The sequence below is a fragment of the Mobula hypostoma genome, chromosome 8 (genome assembly GCF_963921235.1).
Source record: "Mobula hypostoma chromosome 8, sMobHyp1.1, whole genome shotgun sequence".
In the NCBI taxonomy this organism is placed as follows: domain Eukaryota; kingdom Metazoa; phylum Chordata; class Chondrichthyes; order Myliobatiformes; family Myliobatidae; genus Mobula; species Mobula hypostoma.
Window position 1 is genome coordinate 17,247,990 of NC_086104.1, and position 20,139 is coordinate 17,268,128.

General features: G+C 40.8%; 1 protein-coding gene across 2 annotated transcripts in view; it reads right to left on the bottom strand.

The window, feature by feature from the left end:
• Nucleotides 1-20,139, bottom strand: part of riox1 (ribosomal oxygenase 1) — a 91,184-nt gene that overhangs the window by 46,555 nt on the left and 24,490 nt on the right. For both annotated transcript variants that reach the window (XM_063055526.1, XM_063055525.1), the window contains exons 4-9: nt 17,743-17,842; nt 14,194-14,307; nt 10,229-10,335; nt 7,454-7,561; nt 5,370-5,401; nt 5,077-5,255 (exon numbers count right to left, since the gene is read on the bottom strand). In XM_063055526.1, the coding sequence (XP_062911596.1) occupies nt 5,077-5,255; nt 5,370-5,401; nt 7,454-7,561; nt 10,229-10,335; nt 14,194-14,307; nt 17,743-17,842 (640 nt within the window). The remainder of the gene's footprint in view (nt 1-5,076; nt 5,256-5,369; nt 5,402-7,453; nt 7,562-10,228; nt 10,336-14,193; nt 14,308-17,742; nt 17,843-20,139) is intronic.

Here is a 20,139-nt window from a genome sequence, read left to right on the forward strand (position 1 = left end):
TAATGATCTTTCAAGAATCACTTGATTCTGGCATGGAGGACTGGAAAATTGCAAATGTCACTCCATTCTTTAAGAAAGGAGTAAATCATAGGTCATTTAACTTAACCTCAGTGGTTGGGAGAGTGTTGGAGTCCATTATTAAGGATGAGGTTTCGGGGTACTTGGAAACTAAAGATAAAATAAATCAAAGTTAGCATGGTTTCTTTAAAGAGAAATCTTGCCTGACAAATCTACAGGTTTCTCCCACTATCCGAAGGTAGACCATTCCTATGAAACCGTTCGTAAGCCAAAATGTCGTAAAGTGAAGAAGCAATTACCATTAATTTATATGGGAAAAAATTTTGCGCGTTCCCAGACCCAAAAAAAATAACCTACCAAATCATACCAAGTAGCACATAAAACCTAAAATAACACTAACATATAGTAAAAGCAGGAATGATATGATAAATACACAGCCTATATACTGTAAAGCAGAAATACTTTTCTGCAATCATTGCAGCACTGTCAAGTGCAGCGAAAATCTCACGCAAGCGCTCTGGGCGGAAGCACTCTCTCCAGTAACCTTTAAGCTACGAAGCTGTCGTCGCCTCAAAAACCGATCAGACCACCCATGACTACATTTAAATTCCACTTTCGCAAAAATGTCTTTCATTTATATTGGAAAAAATTTTGCGTGTTCCCAGACCCGAAAAATAACCCACCAAATCATACCAAATAACACATAAAAGTACACAGCCTATATAAAGTAGAAATAATGTGCGTACAGTGTAGTTTCACTTAGCGGAATTGGGAAGACAGCAAGCACTCTGATGATGGTGTGTTAGTCTGAGGTTGTGGTGGTGGGAGGTACAGGAAACTGTACAGGAGACTGGTCACTAACGTCTTCGAAGTCTGCCTGCCTCGATGTCAAAGGCCGAGGTTTGTCTTCTGCTGTGGCTGATGTGGAAGGCTTGAGAAAAGACAGTATGCTTGACTGCTTAGCCTCACGCATTTTTCTATCATACAGTTCTTTGTAAGCACTCAAACCATCCTGCAAATATGCCCTAAACCTACGTACCCTTTCAAAATTAAAGTCATACTTTACTGCAATCATTGCGGCACTGTCAATTGCAGCGAAAATCTTACGCAAGTGCTTCATGTTCAGTTCCTGGACGACTTCACTTTCGGGCCATTCGCTACTGCGTTCGGTTTCAATTCGTATCCTTTCCTCTTGCAATTGCATCAGCTCTTCTTCTGTCAGTTCTTGGTCATGGGATGCCAAAACCTCTTCAACATCATCTTCGTCAACTTCCACAAACCCAGCCTCCTTAGCCAAAGTCACTATTGCCGTACTTATTGTTGTTGGTTCGAAGCCTTTAAAATCGTTCACTGCTTCGGGACAAAGTTTCCTCCAAACGCCATTTCTCATCGAGACTGTTAGCCTATCGAGAGCATCTCCAAGGTTGGCGATTGCCAATTATATATTGTATTCTTTCCAGATCTCTCGCAAAGATGCTTCTGAGTTGCCTTCTCTGTCAATGGTACTTACAATAAAATGCATCACATTTTGCGTATAGTAAGACTTAATTGTGGCTATTAGGCCTTGGTCACACGGCTGCAGCAACGATGTCGTATTCGGCAGTAAGAACACAACATGAATGTTACCGCCATACTCGGTAATGCCAGGTGGATGAGCAGCACAATTATCGACAATCACAAGACACCTATTATCGAGGTTATTCTCTCTACAGTATTTTTCAACGAAAGGACTAACGTATCCGCTCATGTACTTAGAAAAAAAATCACTTGGGTATTCCAACCGCTTGGAACGGAACACAACAGGAAGTGTATTCTTATCAACGCCTTTAAGTGCCCTCGGATTTTCTGAATGGTACAGTAGTAGAGGCTTAAGGACAGCATCACCAGTGGCGTTAATAACAGGCAATAGGGTAAACCTGTCCTTTGATGCCTTGTGTCCCGTAGCCTGCTTTTCTTCTACCAAAATAAATGTCTTGCTCGGCAATTTTTTCAAATAAATTGCAGTTTTGTCACAGTTAAACACCTGTTTATACGAATAATCAGCTTCTGTAATTATTTTCTTCAGTTCTTCTGGGAACCTTTCAGCAGTTTCAGTATCAGCCGAAGCGCTCTCTCCAGTAAACGTTAAACTATGAAGCTGCCCTCGCCTCAGAAACCGATCAAACCACCCATGACTACCTTTAAATTCCACTTTCGCAACACTTTCATCCAGTGCTTTCTGTTTCAGTTATTAACAAGACTGACTGATTTCTCCTTAAGTATAAGATAACTTAACAGAACACCACGCTTTGTACACGTATCAATCCACTCAAGCAAAAGGCTTTCCATTTTATCCATTATTGGGTGCTGACTAAAAGAGACCACTTTGCTACGAGCAGAACCAATAGTAACATCAGCAGCTTTCAAGATTCTTTCTCTCTGCGTGCAAATAGTGCAAATGGTGGACGCAGGCAAGTTCAACGCGTGGACAATGTCCTTACTTCTTTGATCACAATCAAAACGCTTAATTACGTCCAGTTTTACGCTAAGCGTAACACCCTTACGAGCTCTCTTAGGCTTTCCCGATACCTTAGAACTCATCTTGCTAACAGATGCACAAAATAAATCGAGATAAAGCACAGATGCTCACAGACACGTGTTTAAGCTATGGCGGCTAGAATGCCGTTCCAAGGGAGGAGCCTGGCTGCTCGGGGCATGCGCTGCCTTTTCTCGTAAAAGCAAAAACACTCTTCAGTTAGCAAAAACAGGTAACTAATCTAGGTCTTTCGTAACAGCGAGCTGTCGTAAAGCAAACGTTCGGAAGATGGGGTCGGGGAGGGGCACCTGTATTAGAATTCTTCGAGGAAGTAACAGAGTGTAGACAAAGGAGAGGCAGTGAATGTCATTTACTTGGATTTTCAGAAGGCATCTGATAAGGTGCATCACATGAGGCTGCTTGACAAGATAAAATCCGATGGTGTTACACAAAATATACTGGCATGGATAGAGGATGGCTGAAAGGCGGGAGGCAGCAAGTGGGAATAAAGGAAGCCTTTTCTGGTTGGCTGCCAGTGACTAGTGGTGTTCTTTTCACATTGTTTGTTAATGATTTAGACCATGGCTTTGTGGCAAAGTTTGCAGATTATACAAAGATGGGTGGAGGGGTGGTTCGTGCTGAGGAAGCAATGCAATTGCAGCAGAGACAAATTAGAAGAATGGGGAAAAAACAGCAGATGGGATATAGTGCTGGGAAATGTTTGGTAATGCATTTTAATAAAAGAACAATAGTGCAGACTATTATCTAAATGGGGAGAAAATTCAAACATCAGGGGTGCAAAGGGACTAGGGAGTCCCTGTGCAAGACTCCCAGAAGGTTAATTTACAGGTTGAGTCTGTGGTAAAGAAGACAAATGTAATGTTGGCATTTATTTCAAGAGGAGTAGAATATAAAAACAAGGTGATAATTCTGAAGTTTTATGAGACACTAGGCAGGCTGCACTTAAGGTACTGTCAACAGTTTTTGGCCCTATATCTCAGAAAGAATGTGTTGTCACTGGAGAGAATCCAGAAGGGGTTCACGTGTATGATTCCAGGAATGAAGGGGTTAACTTATGAAGAGCATTTGGCAACTTTGGGCCTGTACTCACTGGAATTTAGAAGAGTGTGTGGGGATCTCATTGGAACCTACTGAATGTTGAAAGGACTAGACAAAGTGGATGTGGAGAGGATGTTCGCTCTGGCAGGGGTATTCAGAACTAGAGAGCACAGCCTCAAAATTGAGGGGAGACTTTTTAGAACTGAGGAAAGGAGGAATTTTTTTAGCCAAAGAATGGTGAATCTGTGGAATGCTCTGCCACAAACTGCAGTGGAGGCCAAGTCCGTGGGTATATTTAAAGCGGAAGTTGATAGATTTCTGATTGGTCGGGGCATCAAGAAATATAGTGAGAGGGCAGGTGTATGGGTTGAATGGGTTCCGGGATCAGCCATGATGAAATGGTGGAGCGGACTCGATGGGCTGAATGGCCTAATTCTGCTCTGATGTCTTATGGTCTTATTTTCTGACACCACTGAAAGGTTCCCACAATCTACGGAGTCACTTTCAAGGACTTTTCATCTTATGTTCTTGTCCAGTTTGTTGTCTTTTGCATTTGTTTGCCCAGCTGGTGTGGTCTTTATTGATTCTATCACTGCAATTGGATTTATTGAATCTCAGGCCTGTATATGGTGATACATGGGTACTTCGATAACAAACTTACTTTGTACCTTGAAATAGACACATGAATATGAAGTGAATGGAGGGACATGGGTGATATACAGGAGAACATTTGGTATAAATTGCCATCAAGAATGGCATAATTATGTGGGCTGAATGGCTTGTCTAGCACTATACTGATGTGAGCATGGAAAAAACCAAGGTTCAATGGTCAGCATTTGCAACCCACGATCCTGATCGGTGGTTGTACATAACTTGCGGTCAGGCTTCCACTGAACTTATCACAGATGAAGAACAGAACCTGAAGTCATTCAGACATCCATTACTGGTAATTCCAATAAATGATGGAGCTTGCCTGCAACCATTTTGCTTCCTGCAATCTGCTTTCTTAAGGGAACAATTGCTGAGGAAAAGGAAAAACCTCTTCAACAAGGAACCATTCAACCTATCTCAGAAATGGATTAACAATCTCAAGCCTATAGTGTGTACTCAATGATTCAAGAATAACTTCTTCCACTCTGCCACCAGATTTCTGAATGGACATTAAACTCATGAACACTACCTCACTACTCTTTTTTTCTCTTTCCGTACTACTTAATTTAACATATATATGTACACACACTCCTTACTGTATTGTAATGTACTGCTGCCACATAACAACAAGCTTCACAACATATGTCAGTGACATTAAACCTAATTCTGATTCTAAAATTCACCGACGGGTCATTATCACCCCAGAGGGCTCAATTGACTGATTTGCTGCAAAATAGAGGAAATGTATTCCTGTACTCAGAGGGACAGGATTATTTGGAATAAAAACACCTATGTGCAACATTTCTGAATAAGTATCAGAAGTATCCACCTACTTTACGTAGCACATCTCCCCATGAGTTCTTCTGGTAAGTTGACACGGTGATGTGGAGCGAATGCGTGTCTGGCGTGCAGCTTGCTTGGTGGATAAAGCCTCTTGGGAAGTACAGCATGTCTCCAGCCTCCAGCAAGGTTTCCATAATAGGATCACTCAATTCGTGCTGATTAAAGTTACCTGGGCCAGCACAAGGAAGCACAATTACTCCTGCTTCAGATGCTCATTATACAGTACAAAATGACTCTGTAATACATTAAAACAAACAGAATACAACTTTCTGAAGGTACTTACGGCTTGAAACACTAGGAAGAACTTCAGCTGATCTGTGAATACAGTTGAACAGATTTTGGCACCAAAATAGACTTTGTTAATGCAGCAGAAGTTAACTTAATGAAGTAATTCAATACAGTACTATACATGCTAAAAATGCAAAGCAAAAACAAAAAATGCTAGAAATATTCAGCAAGTCAAGCAGCATATGCAGAGAGGGTAACAGGGAAAACCTTCAGACTGACGACCTCTCACTAGCGCTACGTAAAGGTAGACTGAAGTACGGGCAGCACATCAGCATGGTGGCTAGCGTAACACTCTTGGGTTCAATTCTGATACGGACTGTAAGGAGCTTACAATGTTCCGGTTTCCTCGCACATTCCAAAGACATGCAGATTAGCAGGCTAATTGGTCACATGGGTGCAACTGGGTGACATGGGTGCGTAGAGTTGGAAGGGGCCTGTTATCGTGCTATGTCCCTCAAAGAAGAAATGGTCATCACGGGCACAGCCCATCACTCCATCAAGGACTTCTTTAAGAGGGAGTGCCTCAAGTAGACGGCATCTATCATTAAGGACCTCACCATTGTGCACTGCCCTCTGCTCACTGTAACTATCAGCGAGGTGGTTTAGGAGCTTGAAGACCCATAATCAACATTTTAGGACCAGCTTGTTCCTCTCTGCCATCAGCAAACAAAACATTTCATGACATACATCAGTGATAATAAACCTGACTCTGAATACTCTTAAGGATATGAGCCCCCTTTCTATTAGAACCAATGAAACTGAGCATAAAAAGTCAGGAATCTTCCAGAGGAAAACGACGATTTTTTTTTCAGGTCGATATGTTCTACAATAGCAATTACTTTATTAATGTCATATGTACAGAGACAAGCTTTTGCTTGCTGGCCATCAGAGAGATAATTTCACTTATAAGTACATTGAGAAAGTGCAAAAGAAAAACAATGACAAATGTGGAATATGGAATTGGATTATTAGTATCACATGTACCAAGATTGTCTAGCATACTGTTCATACAGATGAAACAACAAAAGTACAACAACACTGAAAAATAAAGTACAACAGCTACAGAGAAAGGTCAGTGCAAGTAAACAATAAAGTGCAAGATCATAACGAGGTAAGAAAATGTTGTAGTTACAGAAAAAGTCAATGGGCACGGTAGCGTAGTGATTAGCACAATGCTTTACAGTACAGGTAACCCGGGCTCAATTCCCACCGTTGTCTGAAAGGAGATTGTGCATTCTCCCTGTGCCCGTATGGGATTCCTCCCACAGAGTAAAGACAAACCAGTTGGTAGGTTAATTGATCATTGAAATTTGGGCTAGGGTTAAACTGCTGAAATTTGGGCGGTGTGGCTCGAAGGGCTGGAAAGGCCTACTCCGCACTGTATCTCAATAAATCTATCAATCTAGAGCTCATCTATACTGCAGAAGAGAGGGGTCTGTTCAGGAGTCACATAACAGTGAGATAGAAGTTGACCATACTGTACAAAACGAGCTACATCACATCACTCCATGGATGGCAATGAAGAACAGTCATCTAGAAATTAACAGAGGACACCTAAATGATTGCCTGAACTGTGCAGTGTCAAGTTGTCATTAGATAAGTGAGGTGACTGGGAAAGCAAAAAACCAGTCCGCTGGGGGATCTCAGTGGGTCAAACACCCCTACAATTAAGAAGAGAGTAGCCTGATTCGTCATTTTCTTCCCGTGGCATTGGGAGGACTGAAAGTGCAGGGTTCACACTCTCAAGGTTAAAGTGCATTAAGAATGTTTTTTCCAACATCCTTCTCCAACAAAGATTTTTATGCTCCCATCAGCAACCTACTGCTTGTGTCTGTGCAGGTCCGCATGCTTGAATTAGCAGTCAGTTCTTAGCATAAGATAAGAAATTATTTGACTGGTGAAAATATGAAATTCCTTTCAGCCATAAGGTATTTTTCATTAACTTCCATCCAATGATACAATATGATGAGAGCTGGTCAAAAAAAGCAGAAAGGTTTAATTGCAATGTAGGAACGTAGCATTACTGAGGTAAGTCTAAGGAGCAGACAGTATCACACAGAAACAGATTGTGTTACATACTTAGGATCATAGACACGCCAGTGCTTTGCCCCTTCCAGCTGAATCACGAATGCTTCAATATCATCATAGTGTGGAGCAAACCCCTGGTTCCCGGGAGGAGTTAGATAACTTCAGAAGACAACAAAATGCACATAAAAATATCACTGCGCTAAACCAAACGTTTGACATTCCAACTGAATTTAACAGCTTCAGAAATGATAAACGGATAAGAATTCCTTATACAACAAGATCAGTAAGAGCTTGACAAGCGCTCCCAGAATATAACTATCAAGAGATTATAGAATTGTATTGAATTAAAGCAAGGCTAAAAATTTCTTATCATCTAGTATGGGAATGGGGTCCTGGTGTGTTTATAGTGAGTGTGGGAATTGGGTCCCAGTGCGTTTATAGTGAGTGTGGGAATAGGGTCCTGGTGTGTTTACAGTGAGTGTGGGAATGGGATCCCAGTGTGTTTACAGTGAGTGTGGGAATGGGGTCCCAGTGTGTTTATAGTGAGTGTGGGAATGGGGTCCCGATGTGTTTACAGTGAGTGTGGGAATGGGGTCCTAGTGTGTTTACAGTGAGTGTGGGAATGGGGTCTCGATGTGTTTACAGTTAAGTGTGGGAATGGGGTCCTAGTGCATTTTTCTTTCTCGAGAGTGTGCGAACTGGGCCCCTTTGTGATTGTAGTGAATTTGGGAATAGAACCCTGCTGAGCCAAAAGTCAGACTACTGGGAATTCCAAACACACTGGGATACAAATTACCGAAGTATTTTTATATTGTAATAAAATAAACTAGCATATCAGAAATAAAACAATAAACTTACTTCTACTTTGGGAATAACTTCAGTTATTAAAGTCATAGGGAAATATCACAAAAGACAACGCACTTAATCAATACTTTTAGAACCAAAGGATTAAGTACAAGATTTTAAAGAGTTTAAATAATAAGCAGCCAGTAACATTCAAGCCAAAAAATTGCGGTGGAAATGACAATCTAAAAAGGAAGTCCAGCTCCTAGCTTTGAAATTCAATGGCTTTTCTTCACCAAGTCTTCAATATTAATAATTTGTCGATTAGCATAAATGATATCAACAAATAGGACCACTGTAAAGGCAATGGACAATGGACTCAATGATCCTGCTGTGAAGGGTCTTGTCCTGAAACGTCAACTCTTTACTATTTTCCATAGATGCTGTCTGGCCTGCTGAGCTTTGCCAGCAATTAGTGTGTGCTGCCAGGTGAGAATGGGGCTTCTTTCTTCAGGTTGTTACAACTGGTTGTGTTAACGGGGATAAGCTCCCACTATCTTTTAAATGCTCCCAACGAAGTGCGTCTCAAATTGCCTCTGACAACCAAGTGCAGCTCTTGGTGTTCACGCGTGGCTGAGCTCCAAAGCATGGCAGAACTGTTTCTAGTGCAAAGAGAAGGTTTAAATGCGCCTTCAAACCAGTCGCTTCGGGCAGATGGGGCTCGTCAGCCATGGTGGGCTGCTCAATCTGGAAAGAAAACTCTGATCTCTAACCTCCATTACCTTGTGGCTAGACCCATACAATGGGAAGGATTCATGAGTAAACCCGGAGGAAAAATCCAGGGCTGGAGTCCCTTAGGAGTTCAACGCTGAATTCCAACTCTTGCAACATTGCTAGAGCCAAACTGCATTGGATTCTGCCACTCCTTTGGATTGATAAACTACGTGGAGAGGGCGAGCCTGCTGCATGGGCAACAGCTTGCTCTCCATATCGTACTGCTCTGGCTTGCTTATCAATACGTAGACAGCTATGATGCTGTATCCATGGCTGACCTTGATCAATGGAGGACCTTAAGATAGACTGGAGGTGGACAGGTTCTTTCCTTTAGTGGGGGAGTCTTGACCAGAGGGCACAGCTTCAGAATAGAAGGATGTCCACTTAGAACAGAGATGAGCAGGAATTTCTTTTGCCAAAGGGTGGTGACTCTAGGGAATTGATTGCCACAGAGGGCTGTTGTTTTCTTGATTAATAAGGGCATCAAAAGTTATGGGGAGAAGGCAGGAGAATGGGGTTAGGGGGTAATAAAATCAGCCATGATACTGTGGCGGAGCAGACTTGATGAGCCGAATCGCCTATTTCTGTTCCTACTTCTTATGGTGTTGTGGTCCTAACCCAATCTCACTGTGGAAGTGCTTTCACTAGAAGGATTACGGCAGTTCAAAAAGTTGTCACAGCACCAACCTTAACTGCAGGTTGGGATGGACAATCTATGCTGAACTTGCTAACAGTCCAAGAAGCCTCAAATAATTTGAAAATATGTATCTTGCAGTCTTAACTTCATTTCAATCCTAAATTCAGGAATTTGAAGTAGGAAACAAAAGAAAAACCTGAATATTCCTATATGCCTATTGTATTGATAACACAAGTGGGCAGGATATTTAACTATTGTGTTCACTGGAAAAGAAACAACAAGGAGAAACTGGACCAAACGACATAAGAGCAGAATTAGGCCATTTGGCCTATAGAGTCTATGCCATCATTCCATCCTGGCAGATTTTATTATCACAAGATATACAAGACCATAAGATATAGAAACAGAATTAGGCTATTTGGCCGTTCACACCTGACCATTTCATCATGGCTAATCCATTAACCCTCTCAAACCCATTCTCCTGTCTTCTCCACACAAAGAACACAAGAATTCTGTGGTATTCCCTTTAGCCAGTGAAGACAGCTCATTCTGATTTGTATTCCTGCCATTTAGCCAATTTTGTACAGCAGTGAACCTCTCTCACTTATGAACAAAAAAATACAGATACTTACACATTAGCTCCAACCATACTTCCAAAAGCTTCCTGGAGAATAGACAGCACGTTCCAAACGGTTCCAGAAAAGACCTGAGGATTCAGCAAGCGCAAAGAACACCCTTTCTGCCAACAGAAACACAAATTTAATTAGCAAATTTCTGATTAATTTTCACACCGTATTTGCATTGCAAATCAGAAAGCATTTGGAAGGACTGTACTAAAAACAGGATTTAAGACCTGCGACTCTTTTCCTTGTTCTTAATAGAGTTCCAAACAATTATGACTTATGACAACACATCAGGTGAAGAATCTTCAAAATTTACATTCCCAAATAATTTAATTTCTTTCCATATGACAACAAGAATAAACAGCCATGTTCCAAGCTAAAAAAGCCAATTAGAGAAAGCATATTGCAGACAAGTGGATCTGAAATTAATTTAACAATGAAACTGAGTATTTCAATGAATTAACTGTGACTTTTCATTACCGGGATGCAAGTTCCTGCATTGCTTGTCCTGACTGAATGCGCAGTTATGGATCATAAAATCATAAATCAGAGAAACAAGCTCTGCCCCAAGAACTACTGGCCAATTTTTATCGATGTGTGATAGAGAGCATACTGACATATGGAATGATATGTGGTGCTTTAGCTGCAGTGAGACAGATCACAAAGCACTGCAGTGGGTGATTAGGATGGCCCAGCATATCACTGGAACTCAATTACCGGGGCCTGGAGACAATCTACAGCTCTTGATGCCCACGGCATGCCTATAACAATATTAAAGACCCATCCCACCCCCGGCACTGCCTTCTGGTAGGAGATACCGAAACATCTTAGCCAAGGCAACAAGAGTGAAAAACGGCTTCTTTCCGAGGGCCGTTGAGCAAGTGATTAACGCTTCACCACGGCTTGCCAACGGCCTTTGAGTGTTATGGCTATTGAAGTCACTCGTTGTATGTAAATATGTTTTCTTTTAAATTAAGCTATACCACATGCATTATACATTGCATGGACCCGAGTAGATCCACAATCTTGTTGTGGGCAATGACAATAAAGTTTTATTGGCTCACCTTATCCATGCCTTTCTAAGAAAATCCCATTTACTTCCATTGGGCCTACATCTCTCTATGCTTTTGCTATCCAAGTACCTGTCTAAATGCCTTTTAGACATTGTAATTGTATTTGCCTCTGCTCTAGATTCCCCTGCCTTTGAGAACAGAAGATATCTATCCTACCTAGGCCCACTATTGTTTCGTAAACTCTCGGCTTTCAATGTTCCAGTGAAAATAAACCCATCTTTTCCAAACTCTCCTTATAACTACAGCCCTCCATCCCAGGCAACACACTGGTGACCTTGACCTACAGTTCAAAGTATGGCTCTTCATAAGCAGTGGGTCTTTGCTCCAGCTGTGTGGCCTGGCGCTTCACTGTCTCCAGGAACAGCCTGGAAAACATGCGACTTCTGGGAGCAGCCCTGTGGACGTACCAGTTCCTCATCAAATTCACTGACTGAAACATTGTGGGAGACAGGAACATCAGGACAGCAGGTGGCGTGTGCTGCCGTCGGAAGGAGGACCAGGTACTCGAGTGATAGCCGCACCCCCACTCTCTCTCTTTTGGTGAAGAGCGACAGCCTGTCGGTCTTCAACTTGGGAGAAGTGACGTGGAAGATTGTAACATTGGAACAGTGAGCTGCTGCTCTCTGCTCTTGCTGTTGCAGGAGTGACCCCTCTCTTCCTCGTTGGTGAGAGAGAGCCTGTCTGAGATACTGAAGTGCTGAGATGGTTGTAGTTTTTGATGGACTCTATATCAAGGTCTCTTTGGGGGAGGGACTTTTGCTATTGCCAGATGGTGAGGGGGTGGGGGGGGGGTCAATGCATCTGCTGGCACAAATGGGAAGGAGGGGGTCAATATTTTTGCTGTTGCTTGTGTGTGGGAGGGGAGGGGGCTTTTGGGTTCTGATGTTTCTATCATTCATTCTTTGGGGTTTCTTGTTTCGTGGAAGTCTGTGAAGAGTAAGAATTTTATGCTGTACACTGTTTACATTCTCTGATATTAAATTGAATCATTTGAACTTTCTCCTGCACTGTCACATCCTTCCTGTAGTGTGGTGACCCCACACTGTACACAATTCTGCAAAAGTGGTCTAACCAATGTTCTGTTCAGATGCAGCATGTTATCCCAGCTCTTCTACTTAAAAGTCCCAACAATCAAGTCAAGCCTACCAAATGCCTCCCTCACTACCTTATCCATAGGTCGTCACTTCCAGTGAGTTACAGACTTCCTGTACACTTTAAGGTCCCTCTGTCGATCAATGTTCCTAAAGTTCCCGCCATTTACTCTATAAATCTTACCAGAACTTGACTTCCAAAGTGCATCACTTCACAATTGTCTAGATTAAATTCAATGTGCCACCACTCCAGCCAACTTTCCAGCTGATCTATGTCTTGCTGTATCCTTAGAAAACTTCCTTTGTAATCCATGTCTCCTCTACTTTGTCATCTGCAAACTACTAATCAGACCATTTATATTCTCATCCATACATTACAAAAAGAATGGTTGCAGCACCAATCTCCCCGATACACCATTTATTACAGATTTCCTAACAGAAAAATGCCGACCCACCACTACCTTCTGCCTGCTACCAAGCCCATTTTGGATCCATTTGCCAGTCCACCACTATTTCAACTCTACTTTCTTAGAAGTTGACACAGATTTGGCATGTCATCCAAAACTCAGGAAAACTTCTACAGATGCCCTGTGGAGAGCATCCTGACTGGCTGCATCACGGCCTGGTATGGAAACACCAATGCCCAGGGACAGAAATGGCAACAGAAAGTGGTGGATATAGGCCAGTTCATCACAGGCAAAGCCCTCACCGTAATTGAGCACATCTACAAGGAGGGACGCCACAAGAAAACAGCATCCATCAAGGACCCCCACCATCCAGGCCATGCTCACTTCTTGCTACTATTTGGGCAGGAGGTACAGGAGCCTCAGGTCCACACCACCAGGTTCAGGAGCAGCTATTACCCTAAACCATCAGACTCCTGAACCATGAGGAAACAGGCTGTGGGATTGAGAGTTATGACTTTGCAAGGAAGTTGATATTTAGCCAATGGTCTCTCCTCACAACTTCCATCGGGCAGGAGGTACAAGAGCCTTCGGTCCAACATCACCTGGTTCAGGAACAGATACTACTCTACCTTTAACAGTCTTCTGAAGCAGCATGGGTAACTTCACTCACCTCAACTGTGAAATGATTCTACAACCTACAGACCCACTTTCAAGGTGTTCTCAGCATTATTTATTTATTTTTGTATTTGCATTTTGTCTTAGTTTGCACATTGGCTGTTTGTTAGTCTTTGGCATGTTTAGTTGTTCATGAATTCTATTGTATTTCTTTATTTTCCTGTAAATGTCTACAAGAAAATGAATCTCAAGGTAGTATATGGTGAGATATATGTACTTTGACTTTGACATGGCATTTTGGAACCATTTCCCAGCTTGGAAATTACCTGTCTAGTCAATTTAGACGGCACAAAACAGCCAGACTTGATTGATACTAAATGACAGATACGCAAGAGAAGAAACAACAATCACTCATGCTGAGACATGGATATGAAGGGTGAACATCCAGACAAGGTTTCAGTAGATGACCATCAATGTTACGGAGCCACGTTTCATTAATAACTAGTATTTTCACTGTCCAAGAAGTAAGTGACTCCAGCAAAAAAAAAGCTTGTTGTGGAGATGCACAATGTTGAAAATTCATATTATAGATTTCCCATCTGGTCAGTGCAAACAAATGTACTTGACTAATTTAGAAATATGACCCATTTATGAAAAAAAAATTCCCTTATCCATAAACTTATGCAGAATTTATAACAGCTGTGAAAAAGTATTGAAATCTCCAGCCCAGTCTGAAATAATGTTTTAACCACTGTCACACCAGCACTATAGATACAGCTGCTGCTTACCTTATAGAAGTCCCACACCACCGCAGGTAAAGCCCTGCCAGTAGGAGTATGGGTTTCCTTTTCCCCATCAAAATAACTTGTTACATCCAGGTTTACTTCAAAATTGACAATGTCCTTGAAAATAAAAAAAAACTTATCAGTATTGATTCTGAAACAAAGATGAACACTCTAATGACATACATCCAACTCAGTTGTGCAAAATGCTGAGACAGTAGAATTTCTAAATCATTACAGCTGGAGTCTCTATCTGGAAGCAGCCTTCCCTCTGTATACAGAGCGAAGTATGGTTCTGCACTGAATTCCTACATAAAAATAAAAGAAGAACTCTCAATTTAAGTTTGCTATAATCTGCAAACTGCCAAAATATTGAGAGGTGAGAAAAGTTGGAGTATGCTGTGATTAATGTCATGTGAATACCTTAGATGCTGTTATATCTTTTAAACGCCTTTTGTTATTCCCACTTGTAGTATAAAGCCAAAGTGATTACTTACTATCTCTGTCACCTTGTCATCATTGACGTAATCATGTGTACGCTTATAGATTATAACATCTATCTAGATATATGGCTGCTGCTCTCCTAGCATTTACACATTGTGAAACATTACCATTTCATAGATTTTGCCTTGCATTTAGCTTTCTTACTCATTTTTGATTTCTTTCTTACCCTTACTGTATTTTTTGTTGATGTGCAGTACCGTGAAAAAGTCTTAGGCACCCTAGAAAAACAAGCATTTCTCTGGGGGTGGAAAATTGAACACAAGAGGTGCTAACCTTGAAATTAGAATTAAACTATTCAAGATTAAAAACAAAGTACTCCCTTCCACTCCTATAGAAGAAATCTGGAAGACTTCCCTGGAAAGGCTGCACAGGCTAAAGCAACCGATTTTTGTTAAAGGTGCTGAGACTTGGAACAAAGACAGGAAATTGGGAATGATGTGTATGAACTAACTGGATGGAGAAGCAAGATTGAACAATTCATTAACTTGCTCCTTATTCTGATAAGCCATCAGGAAATACTGAATTGAGAACATTTTCAGCAGTGTAATAAAGTTGCTTCCTTCATGCATGAAGAAGTAAGGTATTTCACTCTGGAGTTTTTTCCTAAGGAAATCACTTGGCAGATAAGCCACCCGTTTGCAACACATCAAAATAATTTATCCTCCAGAACACCCATTTGCATTCTGCATGAAATTTGTGGTCAAGTTGAATCGTATACGAATGTTAACTCAGAATAAACATTTTTTGAACTGATTCAATGAAGCACACTTAATGTGTAGCATAGATCTCTCCAGCAGTTCTGTAGTAGGTACATCCTGTACCTAATAAAGTGGCCACTTAGGGTATATTCATGGTCTCCCGCTATAGCCCATCACAACAAATTTCAATGTGTTGTGCATTCAAAAATGCTCTTCTGCACACCACGGTGGTTATTTGTCTTTTCTTTTTCAAGCTTTTTATTAAGTTTCAAAATTAATAAGCATAACAATAATAATAATGAGATCAGGATTACATTAATAACAGTTAACATGTACAAGCACAGATTCCAAGTGATAAGTATAGTTCAGCCTCCCAATCTCATAGCAACTGACCATGAAAAAGATATAAGGAGGAAAAAAAAACCCTAAACTAAAAAGAAACTAAACTAAAAAAAAACAAACGAACAGAAATTGGGCTGTCATATTACAGCGGCTGAAATTATTACTTGTCGTTAACTCCGCTCCTCCATACATGGACAAAAAATTATTGCAAAAGATTCGGAAAGGGTCAACTTACATCATATGAATGTGATTATTTGAGTTAATGTTGCCTTCCTATCAACTTGAAGCAGTCTGGTCATTCTCCTCTGACCTCTCATTAACAAGGCATTTCTCACCCACAGGTTTGCCACTCACTGAATGATTTTTTTGTTTTTTGCACCATTTTCTGTAAATTCTAGAGACTGTTGTGCATGACAATCCCAAGAGACCAGCAGTTCCTGAGATACTCAAACCACCCCGTCTCTCACCAACAAACATTCCACAGTCAAAATCACTTAGATTATATTTCTTCTCCTTTTGATGTTTGGTCTGAACAAATGAATTGCTTGATCATGTCTGCATAATTTTGACATCCAAGTTAAAGTGCCTGCTTGTATTTCTGTGTATTCTGGGATTTACTGACAAGATTTTAAAAATGGATCTATCAGTTCAGCCCACTGCTGGACCCCAGACAAAATGAGATCTTGTTGGGATATTCCCAAAATTCTGCTGGGAAATTGCCTCAGGTTTTGTGGTAAGACCTACGTACAGGATCTAAAACATTGCTAATTTCAATATGGATTGCAAGACACAGATTGAGAGGTTGCAGAGAAGGGCAAGTTATTGTTTAAAATTTATTTTGTTTTAATGATTCATTTTTAAATACTACTTTGGTTAAGGTTAACTTTTTTAAAAAAAATTAACTTTAAAAAATTCCTTTAATGAATTTTTTAAAATCTTGGAATGTTAAAGACTTTTAAAACACGTATCACCCCAGCTTTGACACTTTCAAATATGGTCCCTTCCTCTATTCTGCTGTTTGTGATGTCAACATCTTCCCTTGGATTCTATGCCACAGAAGGCCAGTGTGATGCAGTCTACACAAGTCTAGGCTTCCAGGGTTTATGTGTGGCAACTTCAGGGTGGGCAAGAAGTAGGCATGATTACGTTTCTAGATAAATATTTTTTTTAATAGTAATGTAGAATTTAAAATGCTCAATCTTTGTTCTTGTTATTTTGGTGAAGTTAGGAAGTAAAAATATCTGGTCTGAGTGACAGTGCAGAAATATCGAAACTTTATGAAAAAGTTCAACTTGAATCAAGTTTTTCCTCAAATGGGAAGGAAGTGAAGCAAACCAGTAAATTGAAAATCTGTAATTAAGTAAGATTGTGTGTTGTGTAGTTATGTTTTAGGAGCACATATTTGCCTTGAGAGATTGCATATGTACTAGATGTGCAAAGGCTATTTGATTACTCATAAAAATACAAGTTACAAAGGTTCTGATTCACCCTGATTTAATTATGCAGATGGCAGAACAAATCACATCTTTCGAAAATATTCCTGGTTCATTTCCGAGAGCTCCCTACATGTCCACTCTGCCAGACACAAATGTCCAATGTTATACCACACAGTTTCTAGAAGATTACTTGAAACATAACCACTGACTAAGATTAAGACAACTGACACAGAATAATTGCTCTGGCACTTAAGCAACCATCCTGATTGACTTGGTCAGAGATTGAGAATAAAATATATCTATTTACTTATATATTTATTTGCTTATCTATCCATTTATTTAGAGATACATTGCGGTACATGCCCTTCCGGTCTGTTCCGCCGAACTGCACCCGTGACCAATTAACCTACTAACGTGTACATCTTTGGAATGTGGGAGGAAACCAGAGTACCTGGAGGAAATCCATGAGGTCTCGGGGAGAACGTACAAACTCCTTATAGACAGGCATAACGATTGACCGCAGTTGCTGGTACTGTAAAGTGACTGCGCTAACCGCTACACTACCATGCATTTACCTCTCTCAGTATTCCGTCAAAATCTTCTGAAGAGAAGAATCCCTTGTAGTAGTTTGCATTGTGGCGTCTGATCAAGGCTGGGGTCTTCTCCCAAATGTCTCTGAAATGCAGAAATCCAATTACGAGCGAGACTTCTCTCTATAAATACATACAGTGCAATGTCTGAAAAGCCTCACATCTCTTTACATTGCAGATATTATCATGACTCTCTAGACAGAAATTAGGCAAATGCTACTTCAATTTATAATATGGGTGTTAAAATTTGTCCTGTTGACAGCTGCTTTACATCAAGGTTGCACTCTAATTAAGTTTTGAATCAAGGGATGATTTTTTTTCCCCACAATGGTTGCATTGTTATAGCTGTTAACAGCTGCTACAACCCATCTGTCCAATTCAAACAATTCAAAACAAAGATCTTCTATTCCCAGTGCTATCCCATTCAATTACTCATAAGGTGTCAGCACTGTTGACAACTTCCTCACTGTACTCTGAAATCATTTTCTCTTTTGAAATTCCCAGCATTCATGCATGATCCAGATCTCATGAAAAGCCAACCTATTTACAAAGACAGTCCAACTTGATTTGTATATTCACTTTTGCAGCTGGAGACTTCCGAGATTTTGGAGAACTTTACAAGGAAAATCTGTAATAAAACTGCATGGTCACATTTGCACATACATGAATTGGAAGTTCGACCTGTCTACTTCCTGGGTGTAATAGTGGGTTTAACATCAGACACCCAACTACCAACCACCCTACTTTGGGGAGATCTTCGGAGTAAGATTAATCTCAGTGATACAGTAAATGTCATGATGCACGTCCTTGGAGCAGGGAATGGGTGAGAGACTTGTACAAAACCAAGGATGTTACAACAATCTACAATAGTTGAACAAGAAATAAAAGTCTATGGGTCATTTTGATATGCTGCTTCATATTTAGAGTCATTGAACAATATAGTACCAGTCCAGCCACAGTTCCCACCCAGCTGGTCCCATTTTCCTGCATTCAGCTCATATCCCTCTAAGCCCAGCCCCTCCATGTACCCATCCAAGTGCTTTTTAAATAATATTACAATGCATGCCTCTACACCAAAATGTCTTCTGGCAGCTCATTTGAGATCCTCATCACCATCTGCCTGGAAAACGTTGCCCCTCGGGTCCCTTTTAAATCCTTCCCCTTTCACCTTAAATTTATGCACTTATGCCCAGAGTTTTGGACTCGCCTCCTCTAGGAAAAAGACTGCTACCAACCACTTCATCTTTGCCCCTCATAATGTTAAACATTTCTATAACGTTGACCCTCATTCTCCTAGCTCTGAAGGAATACAGACCTAGCTGGCCAACCTCTCTCTATAACCCATCTCTCAGGTCCTGGCAACACCCTTGTAAATCTTCACTGCATTATTTCCAGTTTAACCGTGTCTTTTCTATAACGGTGAACAAAACCATACATAGTATTCCAAGTGCAGTTGCACTAACGACTTATACAATTGATTTCTGCCAACTCTCATCGAACAAAGGAGAGTCCTGGAATCTAAGCACCAGAATACAGAGCTACTCTTGCAGCCTCCGGGATGTTCATTCCAAGCATAGTAATGGTGCAAATTTACCTTGGACAGGGTAAGGAGAGAGAGCCAAGTCAATGAATATTCATAACCTTTAAAGGCTTGGGAACACTTAGTAAGCAGAATTAGTTAGATTGAATAGGTAGGGAAGGGGACATGATAAATCAAAATAATCATCATCTCTAAACAATTATTAAGACCACAACCTGAGCTATGCTGGTTGGATTCAGGGTTTTATGCTTTGGCTCTTGGGGTCACCCATGCCAAACAAGTCAAAGAACAGAGACCAGACCAATTGTGGTCCACTGACCCTCCAGGTTAGGGGGTTCAGCTCAGGGCTAACAAGTCTGACAGGTAAAACTAAATTATTATGGAAACAGCAATGAAGAATCCTTCTACATCTGAATGTGATGGTATTCCTGAACCCCCCCCCCCATCCAGGATTTGCATGACTGACCGTAGTGAAAACCAAGAGAAAGCAACTGACATGATGAAGGAAGCCCTGAACACCGCCAAAGACGAGGACCTTCATTGCTGCCCCAAATGCCAGGAGCGTAATGGGCAATAGCTAACTAAACAATTATTGTGCCTTTCTAATATCTGCCTTAAATAGACAGGACAAGCTCACCAAGTGAACACAATCCACCCCATGAAGACAAATGGGCATTAGGTATCTTTTTAGACATAAACTGAAATTATTTCTTCGCAAAAGATGCAATGCCATACCCACAGTATAGTCTCAATGTCTTAACAAGAGTAATCTTACAACAGTTATCATCTTAAATAATACTGACAATTATAATCTCAAATCAGCACTTCATTTAGAAATGATT